Source organism: Cryptotermes secundus, unplaced genomic scaffold (assembly GCF_002891405.2).
Source record: "Cryptotermes secundus unplaced genomic scaffold, Csec_1.0 scaffold279, whole genome shotgun sequence".
NCBI lineage: Eukaryota > Metazoa > Arthropoda > Insecta > Blattodea > Kalotermitidae > Cryptotermes > Cryptotermes secundus.
Window position 1 is genome coordinate 499,336 of NW_019726227.1, and position 26,758 is coordinate 526,093.

Here is a 26,758-nt window from a genome sequence, read left to right on the forward strand (position 1 = left end):
GAACACGCAAATGCACTTGTGGGCAGAATGCAGAATTTTTGAATGCTGAAAGAGGTGGTACATATAGTTACCACTTGGCTTTCCAGGGTTAATTTTCCCGATAACCGGGAAGGCTTAGAGAAAAAATAGTAATGAACAAAACTGTGCGTTTAATTGGTATTAACAACTTCGTTTCTAAACATTTTTCTACCTGATAAACATTTAGCGAGTTGCGCTCTGATATGCTGCTCGGCCTTCACGTGAAGTGTCCGGTATTGATGTCCGATTTAAATCCAGAATGGAGTCTGTGAACAGAGACCAGTAAAACTGTACAGTATCGAATTCGCGGAACAATAACATATTGTAATGCTTAATTTGTGTGTGTTTTGTTAATTTCTCTGAAAGTATGTGACTGTTCAACTCTCATAGCAACCTGCATATGGTGTTTCTTGTGTAGCGGACCACAGTTTATAAACAACAGCAATGAATCACAAATTTAGGAAAAAATAAGAGGCCAAGAAGTGGGCCAATGAGAGACTAGCTGTGGGGGTTGGGACCAATGGCAAACGGCGTTGTAGGTGGCGTAATGTGCCTTATAACCGGAGCGCGGGGCGCGAAGCGAGCAGTGCCCCCCTGGACCGTGAGCAGTACAGCGGGGTTCCCCGACTCTTCAGGTAAGCCTGCTCAGCCTGGTGCACACGCAACCCGCACTTCGTCTGTTCGATGTTCAGTTCTTGGCGATACAAATCTACTGTTTAAATTTAATGGCGTCGGGAGAGGCAGCGTCTAGCAGAAATCTGTCAGTTCCATCTCGCTAAATATTCGAAATATCAAAAATATTTATAGCAAACATTTTATTCACGTATTCACTGCAGTCTCACGAGCAACTGACGCTAAAAGTTCTTAAATTAAAAATTTTAATTTTTTAAAACTCTCAACTGTTTCAAGTTGAACATGTTTCATCCTGCTGATGAGCTTTGTCCATCGTTCGGATAATAAATAACTAAGAAATGAAAACACAACGTTTCGGAAACTGGATCTGTTTTCGTCATCAGGTGAGGGAATACTGTGCTGAGTCCCTTAGAAAGAGCTAGCCTCAATCACTGGAGCCTCACCTGAGGACGGAAACAGATGCAGTTTCCGAAACGTTGTGTTTTGTTTTTTTCGTAGTTATTTAGAATCCGGACGATGGACAAAGTCCGAAAACCCAGTATCTCTGTGTGTTATACACCATCGGCAGAAACCTGTAGTATCCATTGATATATTGGGTTTCGGGACTTCATCCATCGTCCTGGTTTTTAAGATAACAAATAAAAACACGACGTTTCGGAAACTGGATCTGTTTCCGTCCTCAGATGAAGGAAAGCACCTATTCTGTTGGGTCCGTTAGAAAGGGTTAGTCTCAATCACTGGACAAACAATTTGTTATGAATATTTTTCTTATTAGCTCTCATGGACTTAGCCTGGTCTCAGGTGTTTATAATCTTAATGTTTTGTGACATCGGTTTGTCCAGTGATTGAGGCTAGCTCTTTCTAACGGACCCAACAGAATAGGTGCTTTCCTTCACCTGAGGACGGAAACAGATCCAGTTTCCGAAACGTCGTGTTTTTATTTGTTATCTTAAAAACCAGGACGATGGATAAAGTCCAAAAAACCCAGTATCTCTGTGTGTTATACACCATCGTCAGAATCCTATAGTAACTACTGTAGTATCTACATGTTTCTTCCTATTTGTCCATCATGAGGTGCGCTAAAATTGTCGGAGAAATTGTTCCGCTTTTGTAAACTGTCGTAACTTTTGTCCACGGGTTTCTTCAACGTTACTAAAGTAAACAAAAGCGCAACAATTTCTCCCAACAATTTTAGCGCACCCCACGATGGACAAATAGGATGAAACATGTTGTGCAACTTGAAATAATTGATAGTTAAAAAAGAAATTCAATTCAAGAACTTTTAGTGTGAGTTGGACGTGAGCCTGCAGTGAATACCTCAATGAGAAGCAGACACAGTGCAATATTAGTCAGGTGCGTCTCCCACGCCGTGTACCAAATCTTGAAAATGGGCCGTTCTCTAGGGACTTCGTAAAGTTTTGTTCGCATTTCACGCGCAGCAGCAGCAGCAGCTATGCGGGGCCGACACGAGGCCGCGCTGAGCAACAAGAGAAGTCTCGGGAACTAAACACGCTAACAAAGAAAGAAGATCCGCCATTGAGCCTTCGTTTTATCGATATAGTTACAAGTCTGGATTGGTTTTTGTTGAACACACACACAGATCCGTAATCTGAGGGGCAAGAAACATTCTTGTATCTTCAAGGCATTTGTCTGTCAGAGTTAAGTAATCTACATTTGTTTTAATCTCAGGTTCTCACAGCGGTCACTGTGACCTTATGGCGTGGGCCGCCGTGTAGTCCGTTTTGAGTTTACAGGCGTGACGGAGGGACGTATTGCCTCCTTTTTCAGGGTTGAAGGGTAAGCCAGGCAAATAACCAGCAATAAGAAAGGGTCAATCAAAATTCTGCTCACATCTCAGAAGGCAGAAGCCTTCCGTCCTCGGCCATCTCTGTGAGAACCCCGCACCCAACAAACTAAAATCCTCTTATTTTTGGACAGTCCCTGATACTTTCCTTATTTAATTAAAGTAAAAGTACGCTTATGACATCATCATGCTGTCTGTGTCTGTGAATCGCCGTATCAACTTGTAGATCGTTACCAATATTATATCAACCTCGCAATGAATTTAACTTCATTTAAATTTCTACAGCAAAATTTCCTCTATATCCAGGTGCAAAGGCTGTAGAAATTCCACTCGTTCCCAAGCTGACCGACATAATAAGACCAGGAGTGGCTGCTTGAAAGCGAGGTTTAGTATTGAAATAGGAAAGCTTCATGGTATAGTGCATAACTGCTTAATTAATTAAGCACAGCGGAATTTTATCTTTTGACTTTTTTGTGTATATTACAAATATTTTTTTCTAAACATTCATCATTGTAATTCTGATCTACAGAGCAAAATATTACAAAATGGCGACGGAATCCAGTATCTGAATTCGTAAAGCGGATTAAATTGAATGTTAATTTCCTTTGGTTGTTTACATCGCAGGCGTGTGATGATGTGTAGATTGCATGATTATTGTTACAACGTGCTGCGTGTTTATCTGTAATTACATGTGCACTAATTAGTGAGCAAGCAATATATATCAAACCATTAACAAGAGTTTTTATTTCTAAATGGCGTACCGATTGATGATCAGCACACCTGACACGTCTTGTGATCCTGAAATAATATTCACCAATTAGTTCTTGCGTTCATATTTATTACGACACAACAAGATGGAGGAACTGAACACTAATACGCGAAATTCTACAAATTCCGTTGCTATGGACGCGACAAAAACCAAACGATAATGATCAATATGCCAGTTTGTGCCATTTCATATGGTGGATTCGATCTGAGGACAATTGGCAAGAAAGTTACATATTAAATCATACAATCACCTCAAATCAAAGCCTCTACGATTTCAGTTGAGCTCCAGGCCTGCGTCATGTTGCTATGGGAACAAGTGACGCTGGGGTAAGCAGGTGTCAAACTGGATAAATAAAAGTGTAATTAGCTAAACGCTGTAGCTGCAGTAGCGATGTTTAGACAGAGCAAAATAGGAACTCATTTCACACTGAGCTGATCAGTTAGCAGCGAATTTGTCTGATTAAATGACACAACAGAACAGAAGGTATGTTGTGAAACTTACTGTCGCTCACCGCATCAAGAAATTCACAGCCTTTTAGAGAACTTGGAGGCATCTTATTAGAGGGACTAAAGAAAATCAGGGAAACACTCAGCGAATAGTCAATAACAAATTAGCAATCAAACAAAAAACAGCTTAGTAAACAATCCGTAATGCAGCAGTAAATGTAGTAGAGTTCTACATGTTTTACCCATCTTGTCCTCGATTCGTTCGGTCAATTCATTTTAGCCTATTTTCCTTACTTAGAAATAAATGAAAGTAGGCTTATGAAATCACCACGCTCTCTGTTTATCTTTCTTATGAACTGTTGAATGCCTGAACCAATTTTTACGAAACTCGGTATGTACATATCACGGCACCTGAGCCCATCTCAACGGCGCACTTCATACATCTCTCCCACCGGTCTGTGTATTCCTACGTGTGCCCTTCCTTTCGTTGCCAGGTAACCCGGTAAAGGCGTTCCCGCTGCAAAGGCAAATTGTTGGAAGAGTCGTTCTCTATGCGGTTCGTGTTGTACTAATGGAACGTAGGAGAATAGTTCTTCTCAGAACTTCTTGTTCATGTGTCGGATTACGATGTTTTGAATATGCGACCGGGAATGTATGTCGTCAGATGGCAGGATGACTGCTGAATTGCAAGGGACTCGGAAGGACGCGTTTGTGTGACGTACTATCGCCATATTCACGTGGAGGGAACGAAGAAAAATACCCGTCAGTACAGGCGGTGTTCAGCCAAGAGCTGAACAGAGCCCTCGTGAATACGAGCCTACATAAAGCGTTACCGCTAGGCCAACCTGCTCCATCTGAACACCCCAATAAGAGCAGAGACTATGCATCTACTCCTTACGCAGTTTTCTTCAGCCTCCACTTGTTCCACCCTTACCCAACTCGCCGTAACTGACGTTACGACCTGGATAATTGGAGGAGGCTTCAGGAAGTGCTCTTGGGGACACAGCGATAGTGTCAGTTCCTGCGGTTGTCGGACATTTGTGTATTCCTTGTTAGATATTAGCCTGGCCGTCTTGCCTGCAACTTGCTTTCTGAAACCTTTACAAAATTATAAACTTTGCAATCTCTTCTACATCAGCGGTGCATTCATACTACATGTTTCGACAAACATTGGTCATTTTCGGGTGTCTGTAAAATTGGTGTACTTCTGTTCGCAAGTTCAATTTTTGGGATATGGCCTCGTCTGTGCGCTCATGTGTCTGTAACGCGTGTAACTCGCTAATTCGGATTAATTTGGGAGGAAAGAAGTCATCCGGACCAATGAAGCAAAAGATGGCCAAAAAAGACAAAATAAAACAGAAAAATAAATGTAAACTTAATGATATGGTTAGTGTTGATGAAAATGAATTAAAAATTATTGTAGAGCCTTGATTCAAAACTGTAAAGAGAGAAGAAACTCAAATCCAGGGTCTCCTTCATCCAGCTGAAGCCAACCTTGGGTTTCAGTCTCTCCAGCTGCCCTCAGCACAGCCTGAAAGTTCTCTTGCCCTGACCCCTCGTGCACCTAAATCCCGCCTATATTTTAAAGTACGTACTCAAGTGTGAACAGAATTTTTCTTTTTTCGTATTCCGATCCAACATCGGGAGTAACTGTAACCGGATGAGCGTGGGTGTGTATGTGTACTCACCCTATGGCGGTGAGTAGTTCCTATTTTCGTGTCGTGTGTAGCTCTTATGACTGCTTGCTTAGCTGAGTCAGTTCTGTTTTATATAAGGTGTGTGTGCTGCTATCTAGTGTTTAATTCATGTAATGTTTCAAATATTGGGTTAAATGTGTCAATACATGCGTCATTCAGGTGCAGTCTGTTTTTACTGATTCATCAGTACAATATTCAAATATCAGAATATCAAATGTGTGACTATGATATTTCTTGTCAGTTAATATGCCTAAATCACGATCCAGTGCTGTATAATGTTGGATCGCTTTTGGCGTAATTTCTTACAGTCACAGTTTATCTTTGTTTTGTGAAACTTTCGGGCGTGTGATATTATTATTATTTTATTTAAACTACAAATGGGTTTTACCCGGTAGCAGTAATATTACAATAAGACACAACACAAAATAACACACCACACTCAAACAAAACACAGCACAAAAAATACACAAACAATAAGGGGCACATTACACACAATGAATACAATGCAAATACAATTACAACTACAATTAAATAAATTGGACCGATCACGGTGGCCGCGCGGATTAAGGCATTAACTCTCTTCGACCGTTTGAACACTGCTGTTGTGGGTTCGAATCCCACTCGAAGCAGTGATATATGTGTGCATTTATTCAGTTTTGTCCCGTTCTCTGTGTAGGTAGCGGCCTTGTGACGGGCTCATCCACCGTCGAAGGACCACTACCGACTGCGTATAGGATTACGAAATTGAAAAAAAAACGATCAGTGCCCAGCAAAAGCATATTGAGCCACTGATGAATGAACGAATGAATGAATGATCTTATATCTGAGAGCGCTGCGTTTTGAAGTATGATTGTGTGGTACTGGTGGTGTACTATTGATCATTTTAAACTTTAATATTGTAACCGAGACGAGAACGGGGGCACGCGGTAGCGTAGGTGGTTGAGGCACTATGCTACAAGCCGGAAGGTCGCGGGTTTAAGTCCCGATGAGGTCATTGGATTTTTTCAATTGACCTAATCCTTCCGGCCGCACTATGGACCCGGGGTCGACTCAGCTTCTAACAGAAATGAGTACCAGTAATCTCCCTGGAGGTAAAGGGCGGCCGGCGCGTAGGGCTGACAACCTTATCGCCATCTTTGAGCCGATTGTCTAGATAATGTGGAACCCTCAACATCTCACAATCCTATGGGCCTTCACGGCCTGTTACAGTGATAGTTTACATTTTTTACTTAACTAAGACGAGAACAAGGGCACTCAATGAATATACAAATGACTGGCTTCACCACATACACACGCATGTAAACACTGACCAAAGTAGGGAAAAGAGCAGGTAAGTCAAAAGGACGTGTAAAATATTTGATGACGGCCGAAACCCGACACATGCTGCGAAATTTAACGTATAGTGTATCTGCATGCAGACAGGTTCACGGGAAGGAAACAATAAACGTAATACGTCACCAAATCAAGTCACGACCCCATATTTCTAGCAAATATTCTGCCTCGTATATCTAATAATCCCGTTACATCATCGAATGAAGAGAAGGCGAGGCCAGTATCATGCAGAACGGGCAGACCCTGTCCTTCTACTCCTCGTTCACAAATACACTGAGCTTCAGAGCAAAGTCAGTAAAAGTAAGAGCCTTGTGGAAACTATGCCAATGTTTGCAACATGCACAGTACACGCAGATGGGGCTCGATAGTTGCCTCGCCTTCTCTTCGCTGCAATAGAGTACTTGATTCTTCTAAGTGCAGCTATATTGAAGGCGGCTCGGGAAACAGAAGCCAGTACATTTTAGCGTATTAAGGTTGGACCATTGCAAGAGCGTGGACTGAACCATCATTGAATTAAGGTTATAAAGACAAGAGGCCGTGCCGTCACATTTCCCGTCGCGGCGCCTTGTGTGATAAAACTTACGTCGCTACTGTAAGCCTAGCCAAGCGCCGGGTCACAAATTAAAGCCCCACAATTTGGAGACCGAGTATACGATAATGTGCTGCCAGAAGCAATGGTGGAATGGAGAAAAGCAGGGTAAAATGAACTGCAAGTAAAGTCCGCTCAGCTCTTTTCCTTCAAGTCACCCGGTACTGCTCCCGGAAGACCACGAAGCAAACACAGGTCTAACCCTAAGCTGTAAAATGGCACAAGACTATTAAAATAGATCCCTTTATGCATTAAACCGTATACAGCAAATTTTGTATAGGGGCATAGCTCTCTTTATGGAGTATGAGTTATATGATCTCGTATGTGGAAGCAGGCTTCATTTCAGTCAAACGAGAAACTCAAATCTGGATATGGTCATTTGTGTTCGCACATGCGCAGTAAGATTTTATACTACAAAAAACAATGTACGTAGATAATCACCAGATAATATCCCCATACGTGCTATATGTCTCGATCATGCACACTGCTTAAATTTCAGTATGATTCATACATAAAATGCCCGCCCGGAGACCAGCTGGAGAAAGGGATACGAGGATTTTCTCAGTCTCACCACGGAAGTTCTGGGTTAGCGCCTCAGATTAGGCAACGACCTCTTCGTTCCACTTTATTTGTACTTCTTTATTCATTAATTATACGTATAGGCTATCGGCAGAGTCACGAACTAAGCCACAGGAAAAACAGACAAAATGAGGCTCATTATGTGTGTACTATACATTGCTGTATCAACTTCTGAGATCACTTGCCATTGAGCAGGACACATTAGGGAGGACAAAGACTTGACTGCAAGGAAGCAGAAAGTAGGCGCCCTACAACCGATAAATAATTAAGCGACGCCCACTGCATTCATGTATGCAGAGTAGAGGGAACTGACATGTATATTTAGTTCAGTATATTTGTCGCGTGGCACTGATAATCAGATAAATCTCTTCAATCAGCCGCCATCTTGCGTGGGTCGCGAGGCTTCCATCTGCAGTAAACAACATCCACTCCGAGCTGTAGTAACAGATCCGCCTCGAGAAGCTGATAGTCACCCAGAGAGTCAAGGAATTCCTAAAGGATCATTGCAACGTTTCATTCGTCCTTAACTTGAGCCACCTGAACCCAGTCCACACCTCTGTACATTATTTCTTTAATATCTAAGATCAAAGAGCAGAAACACACGTAAATTCCGCTGTTTCTCTTCAAGGGAACCAAAGAATGCCGCCTCTTCTCCGCTTGAAAAATGTCGGAACGCTAATTCCGTTTCCACATACCTCGCTCTTTAAAATTACGTACATACAGTCCGTCGCGTCACACTTCACGTCGTCTCCAATGAAAATATCGAACAAGCACGGCGTCAGTGATCGTAAAAGAAAAGCGACCAGATGCCAAGCGATACACGTGTGCTTTTCTTTTTGCAGAGGAAAAGAAATGAAAATGAACCCGGAAATAATGGATATAACTGAACATGGGTTTGTGGCTGAGCGACGGTGCTGCTCTAGAGGAAATGCGAACGACATGTGAAACCATAGCCTCTAGTTTCATAAAACAAAGGTTCCAGTACTCGGTAGGCCCACTTTCGGTTATCGAAAACAATTAGTGTTCTCGTATTAGTACTACTGACAGACAAAGTAAAAGAGATCAAGTTTTATCATATTCCCGAGCAATATAAAGCAACTCCTGTCTCTCTGACTGTGCGGCTCGGCACTCCTCAGATACTCTCGCTGCAATGGACGCGATATGATACCTTTGAAATCGATAGCGTCTCTTCATTCATCTCTGAAATTAAACTAACGCTCACTTTTATTTGAATTTTAAATAACCACTTCTGGGATTCCGGGCCGCCTCTGTGGTCTAGCGGTCAGAGTTCCTGGCTACAGATCCAGAGGTCCGAATTCGATTCCAGGCGCTACCAGATTTTCCGAGAAGTAGTGAGTCTGGAACGGGGTCCACTCACATTAGTGAGGATAACTGAGGAGCTACCTGAATGCAAAAGTAGTGGCTCTGGTCTAGAAAACCGAAATTAACGGCCGTGGGGATTCGTTACCCTCTATCCGCTAAAGTTAGCATTAACTTCGCCGACAAGCGACGGTCGCTCGGTCGCTATAGTTCGCTTGCGGAGCAAAACCACGGTATTTGCTTTTTGTTTCACTTCTGGGATTCCGATGTTTAAATGATTCACCAACAAGCCGTAAATGTGTGTGGGGAAGTTGTGGTATAGATAAAGCATTCTTAACCTCAGCAACAGATGGAAGTGAATGATTAGTTTAATGCCCCGGCCTATTTAGCCTCGTGGAAGCAGCGTCTGGTACCTGTTATATATGGTTTTTTGTTTGGCCTCAGAGCCGATATGGACGCTGTGAAGAGAAAAATATCCTTACGCCTGGCCTGCCGGGAATGTAACCCCGATACCTCGACCATCTAGACCGCAGCCTAGCAGTTACACGGACTGAGCTATCGAAATGGGGTCAATATCTCACTGGAAACAAAAGAAACACCCTGGAAGGTCTGCATCCCGTCCTGCACATCATTATTACCGTAAGCAGTCCCGGGATTATCACATGGAGACAGATGTGCGCTGTCCAACTAATCAAAACTGGCTGTGCCGTAATTCCGAAAGCCTGAACAAAACAAATGCCGCGCGACGTGTCAGCGGACTTAATGAACTGCCGCAATTCAACAACTGTGACACGAATAAAGCGTCTTCAGCCGTTTTATACTTTCTAATTATCCGTGCCTACCAGCAGAGCGTGCTGTTGCGGAAATATGGACGGTGTCAAGGCCTCGACATCTGTTCGTGTAACTGAGTGCGGGGAGGTTCGCTTTCCTAATGGACAATTGTCATGAGGAGAGTTGCAGTAGTTTGGGCGCACAGAAAATTAAGCTAATTGCGGAGTGGCTCAGTAACAATGACTCCTGCCTCGCACAATAACAGCTCCCCAGCACAGTGCATAAAGCACGAGCAGGCCTGTCTTTCAGAGACACAAATTATGAGACTTTTAGCGGAGCCAAACCGTTCTGGACTTCTGCGCGAGAGACACGAGGCCTCCTGGACTTCTTAGCAGTCTCGGTCATCGTAGTATCTCGACTTGGTAACTTCTTGTAGAGCACGTTCAGGCAACAGGCCACCACTTCATCCGGAAGTGTAGACAGGCTCGGGAACAACGGCAACAAGTGAGAAGAAAAAATTAAGAAATTATTAAATTCGTCGAAATGCTAGCAGCACTCAAATCAAATACTGTCTTTCCTCGTTAAATATAAATTAAAATAAACAAAACTATCATCATCATCATCATCATCACTGGCAGAACAGCCCTTTTCGGGCCACAGCCTTCCTTAGATGATTCTGCCAGATTGCAACCGGTTTTCACTTCTTTAGATTTCGTAACAGTAATATTTACACACAGCAAAATCGCCACCCTTGCGTCCAAACCTGGAGGACCAAGTCCCCGTATTTACATCCCCCAGTGACGGGATGACCCAGTCGACTTGTACGACTCGCAGGGCTGTGGTGGAGATATTCTAACCCGCCAGTATAGCAAGTTCTTCCCTTCGATAGCGCGGGCCGTGCTCTAAGAGACAACAGCATGCACTTGTCTTCAGCTGTCGATAGGCTATTGCTGTAATGTCGGGCCAGATGCGGTCTGTCACGTCTTACTTAGCAGAGACACGAAAGGAACGGCTCACAGACAGACGTGCCGACCCTCCTTACCCTTCGTCCTGATTCTACGTTGTGGAACCAAAAGGCAAATACGAAGCAGCGCACACGGATCTGACGCCGTGTAGTGTGGTAGATGGTAACCAACGTTGTGTAAGAACATAATGTCTCCACTTCATTCCCTGAAGAAGGGAGTATAAGGTTCCTCCGAAACGTTGGTAAGTATTTACCAGACTGGAAGGCGTCACATTCCATAAAACCAGAACCGCAATACTCTCCGAAGTTCAGTGTTATTCGCCGGGTTCCAACGGCGGCCCAGGTTCGATCCCAGGCCAGTACCTGCAACAACGGGGAGGGTAAGGCGGGGAAAGAACTGAAACAAATCAAGCGAAAGGCAACAAATCAGCCCCGCTTGTCGGCGCGCGGTATCCATACTTGCTCCATGTGTGGTCCGCTATCCGCTAGAGGCGCGCGAGAATCCTGGAACAGGCCGGGCCTTTGGCGGCCAAACCGAAATAATGGGTACAAGTCAAGGACACTCGACCTGGGGGGAAATTTCGCTGCCGACAAGGTAAAGGATAAAACTGTAAAGCTGTACTTCGCCATGAGGACGTAAGAATGAGTAGGCGCATAGCTCTAAGCTTACCGTCCCTCGACACTGAATCAGAAAGGGGATTCAGCCTCGCGGCCCGACCGTATTACCTCCTGGAAAAGAGCATCCAGGTGTGCACTGGATAGGAAGATTGATGGGCCCCAGCGCGGTATGGACACTGTGGAGTAAAAATTAAAGCTATCCCTGTACCAGGCCGTGAAGGCCCATAGGGTTGTGAGACGTTGAGGGTCCCACATTATCTAGACAATAGGCTCAAAGATGGCGGTAAGGTTGTCAGCCTTATGCGCCGGCCGCGCTTTACTCCCCAGGAAAATTATTTAATAATTTCTGTTAATTTCTGTTAGAGGCTGAGTGAACCCCAGGGCCATAGTGCGGCTGGAAGGATTAGGTCAATTGGAAAAAATAATGTGACCTCATCGGGACTTGAACCCGCGACCTTCCGGCTTGTAGCATAGCCCCCCAACCAACTACGCTACCGCGGGACACTGTGTAGTAGAGAAACATTTCTTTCCTTTGGCAGAAATCGAATCCCGATCTCTCGGTCGTCCAGCCACCAGTCTGTTCACTGTACTCACTGAGTTATCCCGGCTGCCTATCTTGTTAGGTGCCATCTGGATACTAACCCGCTGTGCTAACCTCCTGCTTTGTCATGATGGAGACGGAACTGGGTAGAGGGGAAGGCTGGAGAAAGAGGTGTGTGTTCAGTTATTATTTCTGCCAGAGAGCTCTGCCCCTGTTCAAGCGCTGAGCCGAAATTCATGGATACAATAGGAACTGTCAAGCGCTGGACATTAAGAGTTGGGCTGTATTTCACAAACTTTTAAATGACTCCTACAACTTTTGTAACAAAAGGAAAAAGAAAAATAGTTTTCCTCAGGCATGTAATGCATGTAAATAAAGTTTGTACATGTTTAGATCGGTTGATTTTAGATCTGGCTGTTGGTTTGTGCGTGAGAAATACGGCAAGCGGAACAGTGGTTGCAGCCACATTGTGGGAGCAGGAAGAATGATGCACCCCTCACACAGTCCACAAAACTTATCTCATTACCATCGTCAAAATGCACCGCGCATTTTGCTGAGAAAGCCGAGGCCTCGGCACATGCGCAGTGAAGTCTCGTTCAATACAATCAGAGAAACACGCCACAGCCCACCTTCATAATCCATCCAATGTTCGACTAGGCGCCCTTCCCAACATTGCTGAGACAGACGACTGGTTATGATGAGAGGGAAGAAGCAATCGCCTACTTTGCTTTGATACGGCACGGACCGCGTAGAAAACGACGCTTCCAATAATTAATTCTTTGTCCCCGCGGGGATTTCTTTACTGAATTCCTGCCTACAAATTGATAGGGAGGTATGCATACAGGCCCACATATATACCAGCCCAAAAATTATTCTATTTTTGCGTGTATTCATTGCCGCGGGAACGTGTTTACCGAGGAGTTGCCTAGCAACAATAGGAAGCATAAGAGTACAGGCACACAGACTGAGGGGAGGGATTTATGAAAAATGCCGCTGAGATGGACTCAAGTGCCAACTGAGGAGCTCAAGTGGAGCAAACTGCATTTACTTCCATCACAAAAATTTTGACAAAAGAAGTTATTGCGTTTGACAGTGTTAAATATGCCTCGCTTACATCCTGAAGAGGTTTGAGTTAGCCCCTGGGGTACAGGCACCCCTTGTTCTAGCCGCACGCTCCCTATAAGGTCATAGGCGCATGAAGCGGGTTGGCGTAGCGGTAGACTCATATTCAGGGATTTATTAGTTCGAATCTCGGACAGAACATTAGCCATCCTGAGGTTTCTCGTCCTTTGACTCAGTCCCTCTAAGAAAATTCCGCAATACAATCTGTGTTATGTCAAGTCCTTTTGTTTCAAAATCCTATCCAATTAATCATTCATCAGGCGCTACACTGACATCGTCTTGAAGTAACTGACACATGCACAAGAAATTTACCGCTACAGCAGGCTGCTTTGTGTATGCAGATGAAAAATGGTTGGGAATTCATTTGTAGAAACGTCTGGGAACCAACACTTGTTGGGAAACACAGGAAAGTAGCGAGAATTTGAGGCGTAATGAATGAATAGGTCAATTTACTGGCTACATCTGGTTGTGTACTACGGTTTAAAAATACGCATCCTGGAACCAGTGAGGAGTTGATGGAACAATGGCCCGGCAATCAATCACTCGCGAAACAATCACGAAACGCCCGGGTTTCGCAGGGCACTTCCGTGGAGCCACTTGCGAATTAAACAATCCTAACTTATTTTTCGGATTCCTCCTTAAAACAGGCCATGACCACTTCCACATACCGCCCTCTCTCTTCCGATGCTGTAAACTCACATGCGTTATAGATATTTACGAGAAGCTGATAAGTCTCCCTGCTGTTCCCCCCATTTTATGAAACACGAATTGTCATTAACATGTCCACAAGATCCCGCCACTGGATCCTGTCCTGAGCCACATTAATCCACTTCACACCCTCATAACCTCCCAGCCAGACATATGCCTCTTTTGGGTTTCCGACTGAAATTTTACATGCATTTCACATTTCCATGCGTCCTATATGCCTCACCCATCCTTTCCTACTTCAGCTGATTACTCTAGGTCTACAAATACTTTGTGAAAGCTTCAAATCACAAAGAGATACCAAGAGAAACGTGACACAGAAAAATGTCATAGGCACCGCGGAGCCCGAAACCAAAAATGACTGTGCTGGCGAGGACCGGCAGAAATTTAGCGGACACACAAGAATTGTGAAGGTAATTATAAAGCACAATTTCCCGTAAGCCTTTGTGTAAATTGTCCGTTATATTTTTCTGATTTTTTCAAAGGCGACGGCGACGAAGAAATTTGTAAATCTGGCCAGTATCGAATTTCATGAAAATCCGTTCAACAGTTCTCCAGTTGTTACATGAGGGCATACGAAGCTAATGAGTGCATTTTGCAACGCGCCCAAAATTAAATATAGATTTGTCCGTTTCTTGCCCATAACCGACCGTGCTGCCATGTTTGACGCTTGCTTCATCTGTTTCAGAATGCCGCTCGTCAGAGGGCAGCTGCTGCTGCTTCTGGCCGTCATGATTGTTGCATGCAGCCTGCGTACAGGTGTCAGGGCGCAACGGATGCCGCAACACAGCGGTCAGCATGACGACAGGGAGGACAAGTCCGCTTCAGACCAGGTAGGAGGGCCGCACTCACATATAGAAAACGACATTACAAAGTACAGCCACAGGGTGGTTAAACCGTTTAACCCTTTCCGTGTTACTCTCTCTCTCTCTCTCTCTCTCTCTCTATATNTTTCTAGACCGAACTATATATATTGTTTTTGTTTGATCGGTGAAAGAAAAATTCCCTCTTATATCAATGAGAAGAAGTAAGCTAATTCAATGGAAGGGTATGTGTCCTGAGAAGCTGATAGTCTCTCAGCTACCCAATAAATTGCATGAGTTTTATGAAATTCGATGATCAGTATAGTCGTCAGACTGGACGACCGGGAAATCGGGGTTTCATTCCTGACAGGGGTAAGAAACATGTCCACAGAGTTCAGACCGGATCTGGGGCCCAAACAGTTCCCTTTCTAAGAGAGGTCGAGGCTTTTTATCCAGGGTAAAACAACCGAGGAGGGAAAGTGACAGCTCATCTTCATCCAGTGCCGAGATTCCGAATGCCTGGAGCTATGTATCCAGTGCAACATGCGTCTTCATGACGTACAGCTTAATTAAGCACAGAAAAAAAAACTTTAGGTTGTAATTACCGCGTTCCCTAAGGTCCGCGTTAAACCCAACAGGAGTAGATCAGCTCAACAAGAAGCAGCACGGAAAGGTTTAAGTGCTTGTTCGGACTGACCGAGGGGTTGCCGGAACCTCTCGTCACGAATGTGCAAGATCCCTAGCAGCAGATACGATGGAAAGTTAAGCATAAAACGTGAGTCGGTATGGATCTGGAAGGTGCCATAAGTCAAGACACTACGCCGAGATTCGAAGCAAGTACTCTGAATGAAAGCATGCCGCTACACTAAAGTTCTCGGTACTTAGCTGAGGTTCATGCAGTGGCAAGAACAGCGTCCAAACAGCCCACCCAGTCTTCTATCTTTCCTTGGGGTAATGCGGCCGGTGCGTGAAGCTGACCACTCACCTGCATCTAGTGCCGTGGTAAAGAGTGATGGAGCTATACTTTCATTCTCCCATACGCCCGCATGTCTTTGTGTTTAATTAATTAGTAATTAAGCAGAGGCATAAATTTACTTTACTGAAACTATACGGCTGTTAAGTAAGCAATTTACTGAGAGGAGCTGATGTGACCTGCAGGCCACAAGATAATCTCTCTCGTCACACTGCAGTTTCCTGGCTCGTGACGCCGTGTACTATTCCAGGAGGACGATGATTCGACAGAATATACTGCCTCATTCTTCAGGGTTCAAAGAGACTTGCATCCTGCAGATTGAGGTAGCTTCTTACTCCGAAGAGTTGAAATCCACCTGCAAGACTACACGGTGTCACAACCCAGAAGACCGCACTTAGATACCGCCTTGAAAACATCACATTTTATATAATTTATGCACCACTCACTAAGTGATCAAACTCGTGACGTTCTGCGCATGCGTAGTTACATACGACATGACCCCAAACGTCACCACTTATGCAGGATCAGGGACGGCAGTGGCGGATGTAGCATCTAAGAGTGCCGTCGGTAATGTCCTTATGTACGGGTTTCTAGCGAGTAGTTACGAGTGGGAGCAGAATATGAGAGCAATGTTAAGTACGTTAAGTCGGTATGTCAAGAGTCCACATTTGTCGAAAAAATATGAGCTTGATAAACACAACAACTTAACGTTGACATTTTAACGGGTTCTCCATTGGTTTGCAGCATGGCCTTTACTGCTGATGCACTGCATTTCATGTTCCGCAACTGAAACAACAGAAATAGCACCACAGGCCCCAATATCCAACGCCATGTTACTATTATCATGGCCCCTATGATACTCCCAAAATATGCAACCACACAATACATCCCTCTTTCTGCAGACTTCGCGCGCGTTCGCCAGGCGGTTATACAACCTGCAGAAGCTCCTGGAGTTCGATCACGGACCCTTACGCGGGTGGACCTCGGCCGACAAAGGAATCGCCCTGATGGACTACTTCGACGACATGGAGGACCGCAGGGTACGAGAACAGGTGGTGCAGGAGGGTTCAGGAAATGCGGACGGTAGCAGCGACACTGAGATGTGCACACCTTGGCTAACACAGGTTTGGATAAACAGTGGCCAGGCCATGAATTGATGCCAGGTCTTGAACTGTAGGCGGGAGAAGAGCGGACAGGCCTTGAAATTCAGCCAAATAGTTGCAAACTCTATCAGTGCCTAGTCTGTTAGTTTCGATGTTCAGTCGTGGAGGAGTAAACATTCTGAAGCCTGATTTCACCGTTTAGAATCGCGGGCTAAAATTGTAGCGCTCTTATTTCGGTCTTGGAAGCCAAGGCGCTTGTAAACCTGTACATTGTCTGTCTGTCTCACCGCGGCCCCTGCTGCAGGACCACGTGCTGACCCGCCTGCTACAGAGGTACTGCCTGCTGCCTACTCAACCCTCGACGTGGAGCGTCACCGGGGATCTACGGCTGTGTGAGATTCTGGGATTCAGCCGGCCGCCCTGCACCGGGTACAGCGGCAGCTCAAGGTGAGGCTGAGGCGTGACGACACGAGTTGGGGTCGTTGCCTGTTCCTGGATTTTCCTGAGGGAGGGACATGTGACATGATGACATATATTTTGATAAAGAGTGAAGCCATTTGTGGACAGCTGGTCTGGCGTAACGCTGTAGGCTCTTATTGGAAGGACTGTGTTCGAATCTCGGCCGGGACACTGTATATCATATCTGAGGCTTTTTGTGGTTTCCCTCAGTCTCCAAGGAAATGCTGGGATAATACCACAATCACGACCATTTCCTTTCAGATCCTTTCCACTTCATTAATCTATAATTTTATCACTCGATGCTATGCAGTCTGCGGTACTGAACGCGTCGTGAGACAACCAACGAAAACTATATATAAATATACATTGTAATAGTAGAGTCGGGGGCAGGGTCCTTTGCTGGGCAACGACTCGGTAAATGCCGCCTAAAAGCCGGAATAATGAAGCCAGGCATGGAAGTACCAATTTTGGAGGCAACCCGGGACAACGTGCATATAAACAAACATTTGCAACTGAACCCTGGAATGAGGTGTTCTCTACGCGGTCTGCCGAAGGTAATAAAACACAGGCGTTTGCCAGACGAAGTGTATGCGAGGCCGGGTTCGAACACCACCATAACCCTGAGGGGCGTAGGAGGCGACGATAAGGGAAGTCTCGATTCTGAGACAGTAAGATATGGTCATGAGTACAACGGGACTCGGACCCGAAAATGACTGCGCTGGCGAGGACCAGCAGCAACTGTAAACGACAGACCCGTCCCCTCGTCAGAGAAAGCGCCCCACATCAACAAATCTGTAACTGTCTGACAGTAATACAAATCTTCTCGTAAGTCCCAGATGGGCGCCTTATTCCAAGACAGACTGGCCGACTGACCGTCGGTCGTAACATGAGACCCAGACTCAGACGAAGTGAAGTGAACCCATCGCCCGGGGGTATACCCGCGCCACATTGTTCCTGGGGGATATAAATACGAGGACCTAGCCCTTCATGTTGGGGAGCCTCGAATTTGAGAAAGTAAAATTTGGCCGTGAGTCCCGCGGGACTCGGATCTGAGAATGATTGCGGTGGCGAAGGCCAGCAGCAATTGTAAACTACAGACCCATCCTCTCGTCAGAGAGAATGTTATATAAGGACTATGGAAGCAAGTATTCTGTCGAAAAAAATGCCTGTCGTGGGTCTTGAGGGGCTTGTCGCCATGAAGTGATTGGTGTAAACTGCCACTCGTAAAGTGACTCTGACTCTGAGTGTGACAGTGACGAAGTGAAGCGAGAGTAACACGAGATAAGACTCAGTCTCAGACGTAAGTGTGAGTGAGACAAGAGTTCGATGGACAGAATTCAAGAGACTACAGACTGTGTAGTTAGCACGCAGGTAGAGCAGTTTGCAGTGAGACATTCAGCCGGCAGCTGAGTAGTTGAAGTGTGTAATTGTACGCGAAACGATAACGATATATCTCTAAATGCACTTAGTCATTGGAACTGAAACAGTACGACTGCAGTGACGGGAACAAGCGCCCGTTGTTCATAACGTGCGATAAGTAAGCTATAAGATAAAGCAGCTGAGTTTGGATGTTGCAAAACTGTTCCCCTTTCAAACTGTGCAGCGTAATGTTTAAGAACGTGACTAATAACACTGGGTTCTGGATTTGATGATTGGGTTTAATGGCACTTCTTTACAATTACAGTCAATTATAAGAGCTCATACATTGAACTGTTCTGAACGGCGTCTACCTGACGAGTCTCTATGCAGAATCTCTGTGACTGATATCCCACTGCTTCGAATTAACGAATCAACTCCCTTTTATAACTGCCACGCGGCAGGATTAGAAGTCAACACGTTGAACAGTTAATTGCCCTCTGTTATTCTGTTGGTTGTCACGGTAATCTTGTTTCTAGCCAACTTGCTATTCGTTGCAGCTGGAACGTGATTTCCGACCCGTTGCTTAGCAATGGACGTCTGCTCCGATCGTATCATTCGGGATTTCAACCATCACGTCACAATATCTTGCGACCTACTCGGAGACGAAGTCAGAAAGAGGCATTTCTGTTGATTTCAATTGTTTCCCGTCTCTCATACGCGATTACCTAGAACCGTAAATCTCTTAAGCTTTATTAGCTTTTCTCAATTTTAGTTTAAAACACATCTAGACGAAGTAAGCGACACACAGAGAATGTACGCAAGAGTCCTGACTTCTGCGCAATCAATGATCAGTCGCCATCTTATTTCTTCTGGTGGAATTCGTAAATTACTAAGACGAAAAATCAAATTATGTTTACAACACAGAAGAGAAGAAGCGAACTGGCAGGACAACAGTTGTCGCCCACGGCCTTCGTCTGTCAACTGTTTAATGCGTCAGACTGTGTGCAACCTGTCCCCGCATAAACAGATTACTCGTGCACAATGCACCGTGGGAAACAGATTATCCATGCGGCCAGTCTGCTGATCATGTGTGCGCATTGAAACAGATTCTGAAGACAGATCTGCCAAAATACACACATCAAGTATTTCGACACGTCCTCGATCATGATTCTAGAAACATTATTTTCTCTTTGGTTGTGTATAGCCATTGCCAAAACTCGTCTTTCTGACGAAGGAACGCATTACGGGGCAATACAGATCATTAAGGCATGAGACACGCCATGAAACAAATCGTTTCTCACGACGTGGCTTCGAAAGGTAGGTTTTCTTGAATAATGAACTGGAAATGATTTGAAATGAAGCAGTTTTAGTCTTAACGAGGCACTATCCTAAAATTCGCCCGAAGAGACTGAGAAAAAACAAGCAAAATTCGTAGTCAGAAAACCAGGGCGGGATTCGAAACCAGCACCTCCGGCATGCGAGTCCAGAACTTTACCGCTAAGTCAGCCGGCTCGATTAGCGTGCGTAAAGCAAGCGGCTTGCTGCTGGTTAAATTGCTGGCTTGGATACAATTCAGTGATAGCGGTGCAATGTACAGAAAAATGGCCGTACTCCTCTGATGAGTTTAAGGTTGATATTCGCTTGAATAAAATGACGGGAACGAACCTCGTGGAGGGCGCCCGTATGTAGGATGCGAGCTGAACATGGACCGGAAGCATATGTCTTGAGTGACACTTCCATGCCATGCACACGGCTACCGATTCTCTTGCTCCCCGTTATACCCTGCTTTAGCTTCCCTCCTCCTTCCTACTTCGCCTTACAACCTGCGACGTTCCTGGAGTCCTCTGTTGGGATCCACTTCCCGCAGACGCAGCACCGACCAACACTTCGGGACGCGCTCGGCTGGGACCCCGGCCCGTCCTGTTGTGGTATTATGTGCTCTTCCTCAGTCTCTCCAGGCAGATGCACGTGTGGCACCTGGTAGCCGGCCTCTAGGACTTCCTTGCACACCTTCTCCATTTCGTTTTCCCCTATCACCCAATTGTTAGATGCCTCCTGTGTGGAGGCAGGATCGAACACCTCCACCGTAGCCCTGCGAGTCATAGGAGGCGACGATAAGGGGTCCCGGTGCCTGGGGGTATAACTGGGCTACCCTCTCACTGAGGGACATAAATACAGGGAACTGATCCTCCAGGGTGGGGGTTGGACGCAAGGCTGATGACCTTGCTCTGTATAAAAATTATTGCAAAATCCAAAGAAGTGAAAACCTCCTGGTCAAGTTCAAGACAAACCTAACAGAATCTTCTATGCGAGGATATGGATCAAAATGGCTGTTTGGCCCATAATGATAATGATGATATGATATTGATTTACTGACAGTGCCCTTAAACAGACAAGGATTATTTCTGTGATAATAATTTGTAGCCATTTCATTAAGCAAGCTTCAAGTTCTGTCGATGTGTTTATATATTTTAGATTGTGTGCGTGTAGGATGACATGTTGTGCCCTGCCTCCATCTTCAGGACAAAAATAGAGGCGGCATGACACTCCTGTCTGCAAGGCAGGAGACTAACAGTGCTGTGGAAATGCCGAGTCTGATCGAAGCGACATCCAGTGGATCCATCTAAATAGTTCTGTCTGCTGTCCACAGCTCAGGGGCTTCCCCCGCAGGGCTGAGTGCAGACCGTGAGGACGCGACGACGCCAGACATCAGAGCGTCTGGCAGTCACCTGGAGCATGCGCACGGCAAGAGGACAGAGGACAGACAGGTGAGACCAACTCAATGACTGAAGCGTAAAGTATTCGCTTCCTCCGGTATTGGCCACTTTCGGAGTTCAACCGCGTCGTGTGTTGAAGTTATTCTAACGTTTCGGCCTAAATTGCGGTCGTTATTTTCAGGGCAAATGAATTTGTAGCATTCCCGTTTAGAAACACTTGCATTTCGATTTCAGAAATATTTTCGTCTTGCATCGCGCCACATTCTAATGCAAACGCATCACCCCGCCATGGTTACTGTAAAACACGCTTTGTTTATGTACCAGCCAGCACAGTTAACAAATTCCCTGCGGTTTCCTTTCCGAGAGGTTCGCCCGTTGTCTTCATTAATTTACATACGAAGCGCCGTTTTGAAGAAAGAGGCCGGGACAGGCGGACGATTTCTTCGGGTTAACCAACATAAAAGAGAAAGCGGTGAACTGAAGAAAAGTTTCTGTTACATGTTTACTTCGGTTTTACGAACTCTGTACTCACACAACCTACCACCCAAAACTTCACTGCACACCGGCAACTGTTCAATATTGTGGGGTATACACCCGTTGCTTAGCGGTGACTCTGTAAATAGCGGTCTTTGCTAGGTAACGCCCGCAATAGTCACGCAAGAAACACTAGAAGATCTGTGGTTTCTGTAGCCTGCGTTACGACTTTTGCTACACAACGGCGAGGTAAACACGCCTCTATAACAATGGAAACAGGGGGTTTCTGAATGTTTCGTGCTGAGATGTTATAAATCAGTTGGTAGTCAGAGAGTGAGTTGAGTTGTGAAACGGTGGCCAGTCGAGAGTGGCGTGAGCGCGTGAAGCTGAAGAATCTTCACTGTTAGAAGCCGTTGCCAGGAAAAGTCTGGTGAAAAGACAGCAAACTGAAAAAAGCTTAGCGGGTGTTCTGGTGATTTTTAAATTGTAAAAATTAGCCGTAACGTTATAATTACTTATAATTGCGAGTGGTGTGCATAAATGGTAAATAAATCTCTTCACCAATCCAAACGCCGTCTTAGTCACACATACCACGTGACAATATACTGCGAGTTTTTCAACGTGAGGTAATATTAAATTAAAGGAGGTGTACCTGCATATTTGTTCAGTGATATTTTCTTTGAAAAACACCAGAAACCTCACTCTGACAGCTGGTGCCGCCGAGATTTTAACCGAGTACCTCCAGAATAAGAGTCTAGGGCGTAACCATTGTGACAGTCTGTTCGGTCCTGCCACGTCCTTTCCAATCCGCTATTCATTATCATCCAATCATTCAACGCCCAACAGCCTGAATACTGTGTACGTATATGCTACACACGAATAACACCCACTTCGAAATATCGGAACAGTTTCTAGACATGCCAGTTAATCATCCATGCGGAAGTTCCCAGGAGCCGGGATAGCTCAGTCAGTAGAGTGACTAGGCTACGAGTTGGACGTCTGAGCACCCACGGATACCTTCCAGGAGGGGACAGGGGATTTTTCTCTTCTCGACAGCCTCCTCAGGCCAGCTCTGCGACCCACCGAACTGAGAGCTTCTGCTCTAGAGGTAAGGCGGCCGGGGTGTGAAGTGTACCGAACACCTAAATCTACTTCCGACGTAAAGAGCGCGTTGAGCTGTACCTCCAACCCCTATTCACTTTCATGGCATGATGCTTAACTGAGGACAGGGACACGCTTGCCGCTTGCGCATGCGCAGTTCCTACTACACTGCAAGCAGCTCTACACTACTGTGTTGCTTGTTGTGTTTCAGGAAACAGCCCACCAACAGCACAGAGGAAGTGACGGACGAGTCCAGACGGAGGCAGGTAAGCAAACAGTGCACACTGCCCTAGGAGGTCACGCTGAGGGCAGCGGATGAAGATAGAAACTGTGTAACCAGTACACATCACACAAGTAACTCCTAGGAAAGCTGACGGTCGCCGAACAAACTTCCCACATTCATGAGTGTAGAGCCCCTGCCTCTGGTCTCCATCCTGAGCGAGGATCCGCGCTAATGACATCTCCACTACGTCTGGGTCTCCCGTGTGATGTCTTCACTTCAGATCTTCCAACGAAAACATTCTATACATGCCTCTTCTCCCCCCATACACCTCCCACGCCAATCTCATCCTCATAGATTTGATTGTATTAACACCACGTTAAGGGTATCAAGTAGTATGTACCTACTTATCAAGAACTTTGTTCACTCTCTTCTTGTTGTATCCTATTGACACGAGCTCTCGAAGTAATTGATAACCTAGCCTTGAATGTTATCAGTTTGCACAAGGCGCAGCGGTATCTTCAGTCCCAAGATACAAACTCAAAGTTCGCTGAAGTGACTAGGACATGCATTCCTCTTAAGGCGAGTCCACATTACTCGTGCTCGTGCTCGCTAGGCTTGTGCTCGTCGGGAGACTCGTCTGGCTTTTACTTGTGCTCGTGAATCTTCGTCCACACTATTTCAGTTGCACGCCAGGCTTCGGCGCGTGAGGATCCGTATATTTACTCGTAGTGTGTATAGGCTGTAGTCGTATTTTAATTTATTGGCTATAGTTTTTAAATTAAAAATTTTAAATTTGCTTGTCTCCTAACTTGTCATATCGTCCACATTACTCGTGAGCATAGCGAGTCACATGAGCACGAGTCATGTGGACGCGCCTTTACACTTAAATATTTCATCACTGAACGGATTAAATTTGCAGTTAGAGGTTCACATTGAAATTTGTTCGGAAAGTCTGATTTGTTTGCATCGGTGAAACATGTTACTTTATGTCTAAACAGCAAGATTAAATCTAATGTCTTCTCTAAAGCACCTCATCGCTTCGAAATATGCATGAAATGTAGAACAGAGACATATTGTAAAACCTGTCCAACTATGTCTGTGTTCCACGTCTGACCTAACAGAATGGTCCAGCCGTAACACTGTACACTTCTGTTCTGAAGGGGCTCTGTCCGAATTGTGGCTAATTGAGGTTTTCGGACTATTCCTCAGTCCCTTCAAGAAAATTCCAAAAAGATGTATTAATTTCCTCACAGTTGCTTATATGAATGCATTTGTAATGATAATGATGAAAACTGAAACCTGATTTTCGTTCATGGGTTTTCAGTATTTATTCGATAATTCATTTCCGAGTAAATTCCAGTTTACAAATATCTTTATTATTATTATTATTATTATTATTATTATTATTATTATTATTATTAGAGGGGGTGGGTTTCCCCATGCACTTAGATTATAAATATCTTGCTGGTACTTTTATCTACAGAAGGTGCGCAAGCAGAAGTAGCACAGGAGGTCCCGAAACATAACTCCGGTGTCCGCTGGAGTAAGAAGGCCACTCCCTTCAGCATCCTGGGAACTGCCAGACGTCGGGCTTTCAGCAGCTGGGGCGGGAAGCGAGTCCCAGGTTTTCACAGCTGGGGCGGCAAGAGGTCAATATCGTTTCCTCTTCTGAGCAAAGAACGTAGCTGGGGAGGGACGACAGACGTCCCGCTTACAGTGCCAGCCTTCACTACTTTGGGCAGCAAACGACTTCCTGCTTTCAGCAGTTGGGGGGGAAAAAGAGATCCTCCAGCTTTTATTATCCTGACCAGCAGGGATGGAAAGACATTTGACATTTTGGACAGTAAAACGGAACCAGAAAGAGACATAGCATTCAGTATTTCGAGCGGTAATGGCGACCCTGCAGTTAACAGTTTGGCTAGTCAGCACTACCCAGAATTTAGTATTTCAGGAAAAAACTACCAGGCAGCACCTGCATTCGGCGCTTCGGGGAGCAAGCGAGATAGCGCCTTTAGTGACGAGGGTGGGAAACGGGGCCCGGCATTCTATAGTTGGGGCGGCAAACGGGACTCAGCTTTCAAGCCTTGGGGTGGAAAGAGGAAAGCTGCATTCAGTTCTTGGGGTGGGAAAAAGAATCTGGCGTCCAGTAACTGGGATGTGAAGACAGGACCTCCATTTAGTAGTTTGGACTATAAGGGAGAAGCCGAAATACCTGAATGGGAACGTAAACCTGAAGTTACTGAAAGAGGAGCTCTGTTATCTGTCTGGGACACAAAGAAGTTCATTGATGGCAATGGACACGAGAAGAGACATGTCTCAAGTTGGGATGGAAAGAGAAGCATGGCAAAATCTGAAGAACTTGAGGAAAATCACTCAGGAAACGGTACTGTCCACTCCAACGAAAACGAAGATTCACGCGAATCGGACGAAAGAGAAATAAAAGACGCCAATGCACAATCCTCGTCGGCGGAAAGGCACCAGAGACTTCTTGATGATAAAATTCAGTTAAGGACTGACAACAATAACGAAGACAACGGATATTCTGAGGGAAATATGGCGACCTCTGAGTCGGAAGAGAGGAAACAGAAGAACCAAAATACAGAGCTAAGTGGGCAGAATGCAGTAGACGGTCGTGAGTTCGACAGCGCCGAGTTCGCAAGCTTCGTCACGAAGCGTTCAGTGCGACCTGAGAACGGAAAGAACAGAGTGGGCAAAGCGTTCAGCCCTTGGGGGGGCAAGCGCAGTCACGCCCCCGCATCGCTGTTCACCATTCTGGGAAGCATGCACAGACCGGACAGTCCAGGGTTATTATCCGACTTTTGGAGCAAACGAGGAGGCTACCGTAACGTCTTTCTTGCATCTAAGAAGTGGGACCCATCTTCAGCTGGGGCTGTGTTCTCCAGTTGGGGAGGCAAACGGCCAGTTAAACTTGCAGGACAAAATACGCTTAAGATACCTCCTCAGGGTACTGGCAGGCAGTTTCGAAGGGGAGCTGATTTTTACTCGTGGGGTGGAAAGCGTTAAAAACAAGTTAACAGCCGCCAAGTGCGCGCCCCTCCAAGTGGCGTTCCACAAACGGTTATGGCATTGCTAATATCGCATCCTTTTGACAACATCGCGCTGTACTCAACAGGCCATGAAGTTAATAAATGATTCTCCTGACTTTGTTTAATAAAATGCAATGTGTAATTACCCAACTTCCTCTTCTTTTACATAAGGCGCAATTCACAGCAGATATATACATTTTATAGAACTATATAAGCATGCGTTAATGCATATAGGATATTGGTGGGAAAGCCAGAAGGAAAGAGACCACTGGGAAGACCAAGGCGTAGGTGGGATCTTAGAGAGATAGGATGGGATGGTATGGACTGGATTGACCTGGCTATGGGCCAGTGGAGGGCCCTTGTGAACATGGTAATGAACCTTCGGGTTCCATAAAATGCTTGCAAATTCTTGAGTAGCTGCAGAATTGGCGGCTCCTCCTAGAGGGCTCAGCTCCATGAGTAAGTAAGTAAGTATAAGCATGTGTTATACACGGAGCCAGGATAGCTTCTGGCGTATCTGAGCTAGCTTACAGCTGGCCATCAAAGAACTGAGATTCAAATCATGGCAAGGAATGAGATATTATCTCAACA

At 45.4% G+C, this 26,758-nt stretch overlaps 2 protein-coding genes across 3 annotated transcripts in view; one reads left to right on the forward strand and one right to left on the reverse strand.

Annotated features, from left to right (window-relative positions):
- Positions 1-26,758, reverse strand: part of LOC111864006 (COMM domain-containing protein 4) — a 71,781-nt gene that overhangs the window by 42,952 nt on the left and 2,071 nt on the right. The gene's annotated exons all lie outside the window — the stretch shown is intronic.
- LOC111864001 lies at positions 607-26,291 on the forward strand. Of its 2 annotated transcripts, none has more exons than XM_023850890.2 (7): positions 607-653; positions 14,597-14,741; positions 16,587-16,808; positions 17,092-17,234; positions 21,256-21,373; positions 23,109-23,163; positions 24,604-26,291. In XM_023850890.2, the coding sequence occupies exons 2-7, from the start codon at positions 14,598-14,600 to the stop codon at positions 26,142-26,144; spliced, it is 2,223 nt and encodes a 740-aa protein (XP_023706658.1). In that variant the 5' UTR covers positions 607-653; position 14,597; the 3' UTR covers positions 26,145-26,291. The 2 variants fall into 2 exon arrangements, with proteins under 2 accessions (XP_023706658.1, XP_033607154.1); XM_033751263.1 differs by having other exon boundaries at positions 16,587-16,724.

What these genes read in the sequence shown, in the direction of transcription:
- LOC111864001 (XM_023850890.2), top strand. Translation starts at nt 14,598, where the DNA reads ATGCCGCTCGTCAGAGGGCAGCTGCTGCTGCTTCTGGCCGTCATGATT. An exon ending in ACAAGTCCGCTTCAGACCAG is followed by an intron (nt 14,742 to 16,586) that starts GTAGGAGGGCCG and finishes CTCTTTCTGCAG; the next exon opens with ACTTCGCGCGCGTTCGCCAG. An exon ending in GGGTACAGCGGCAGCTCAAG is followed by an intron (nt 17,235 to 21,255) that starts GTGAGGCTGAGG and finishes TGCTGTCCACAG; the next exon opens with CTCAGGGGCTTCCCCCGCAG.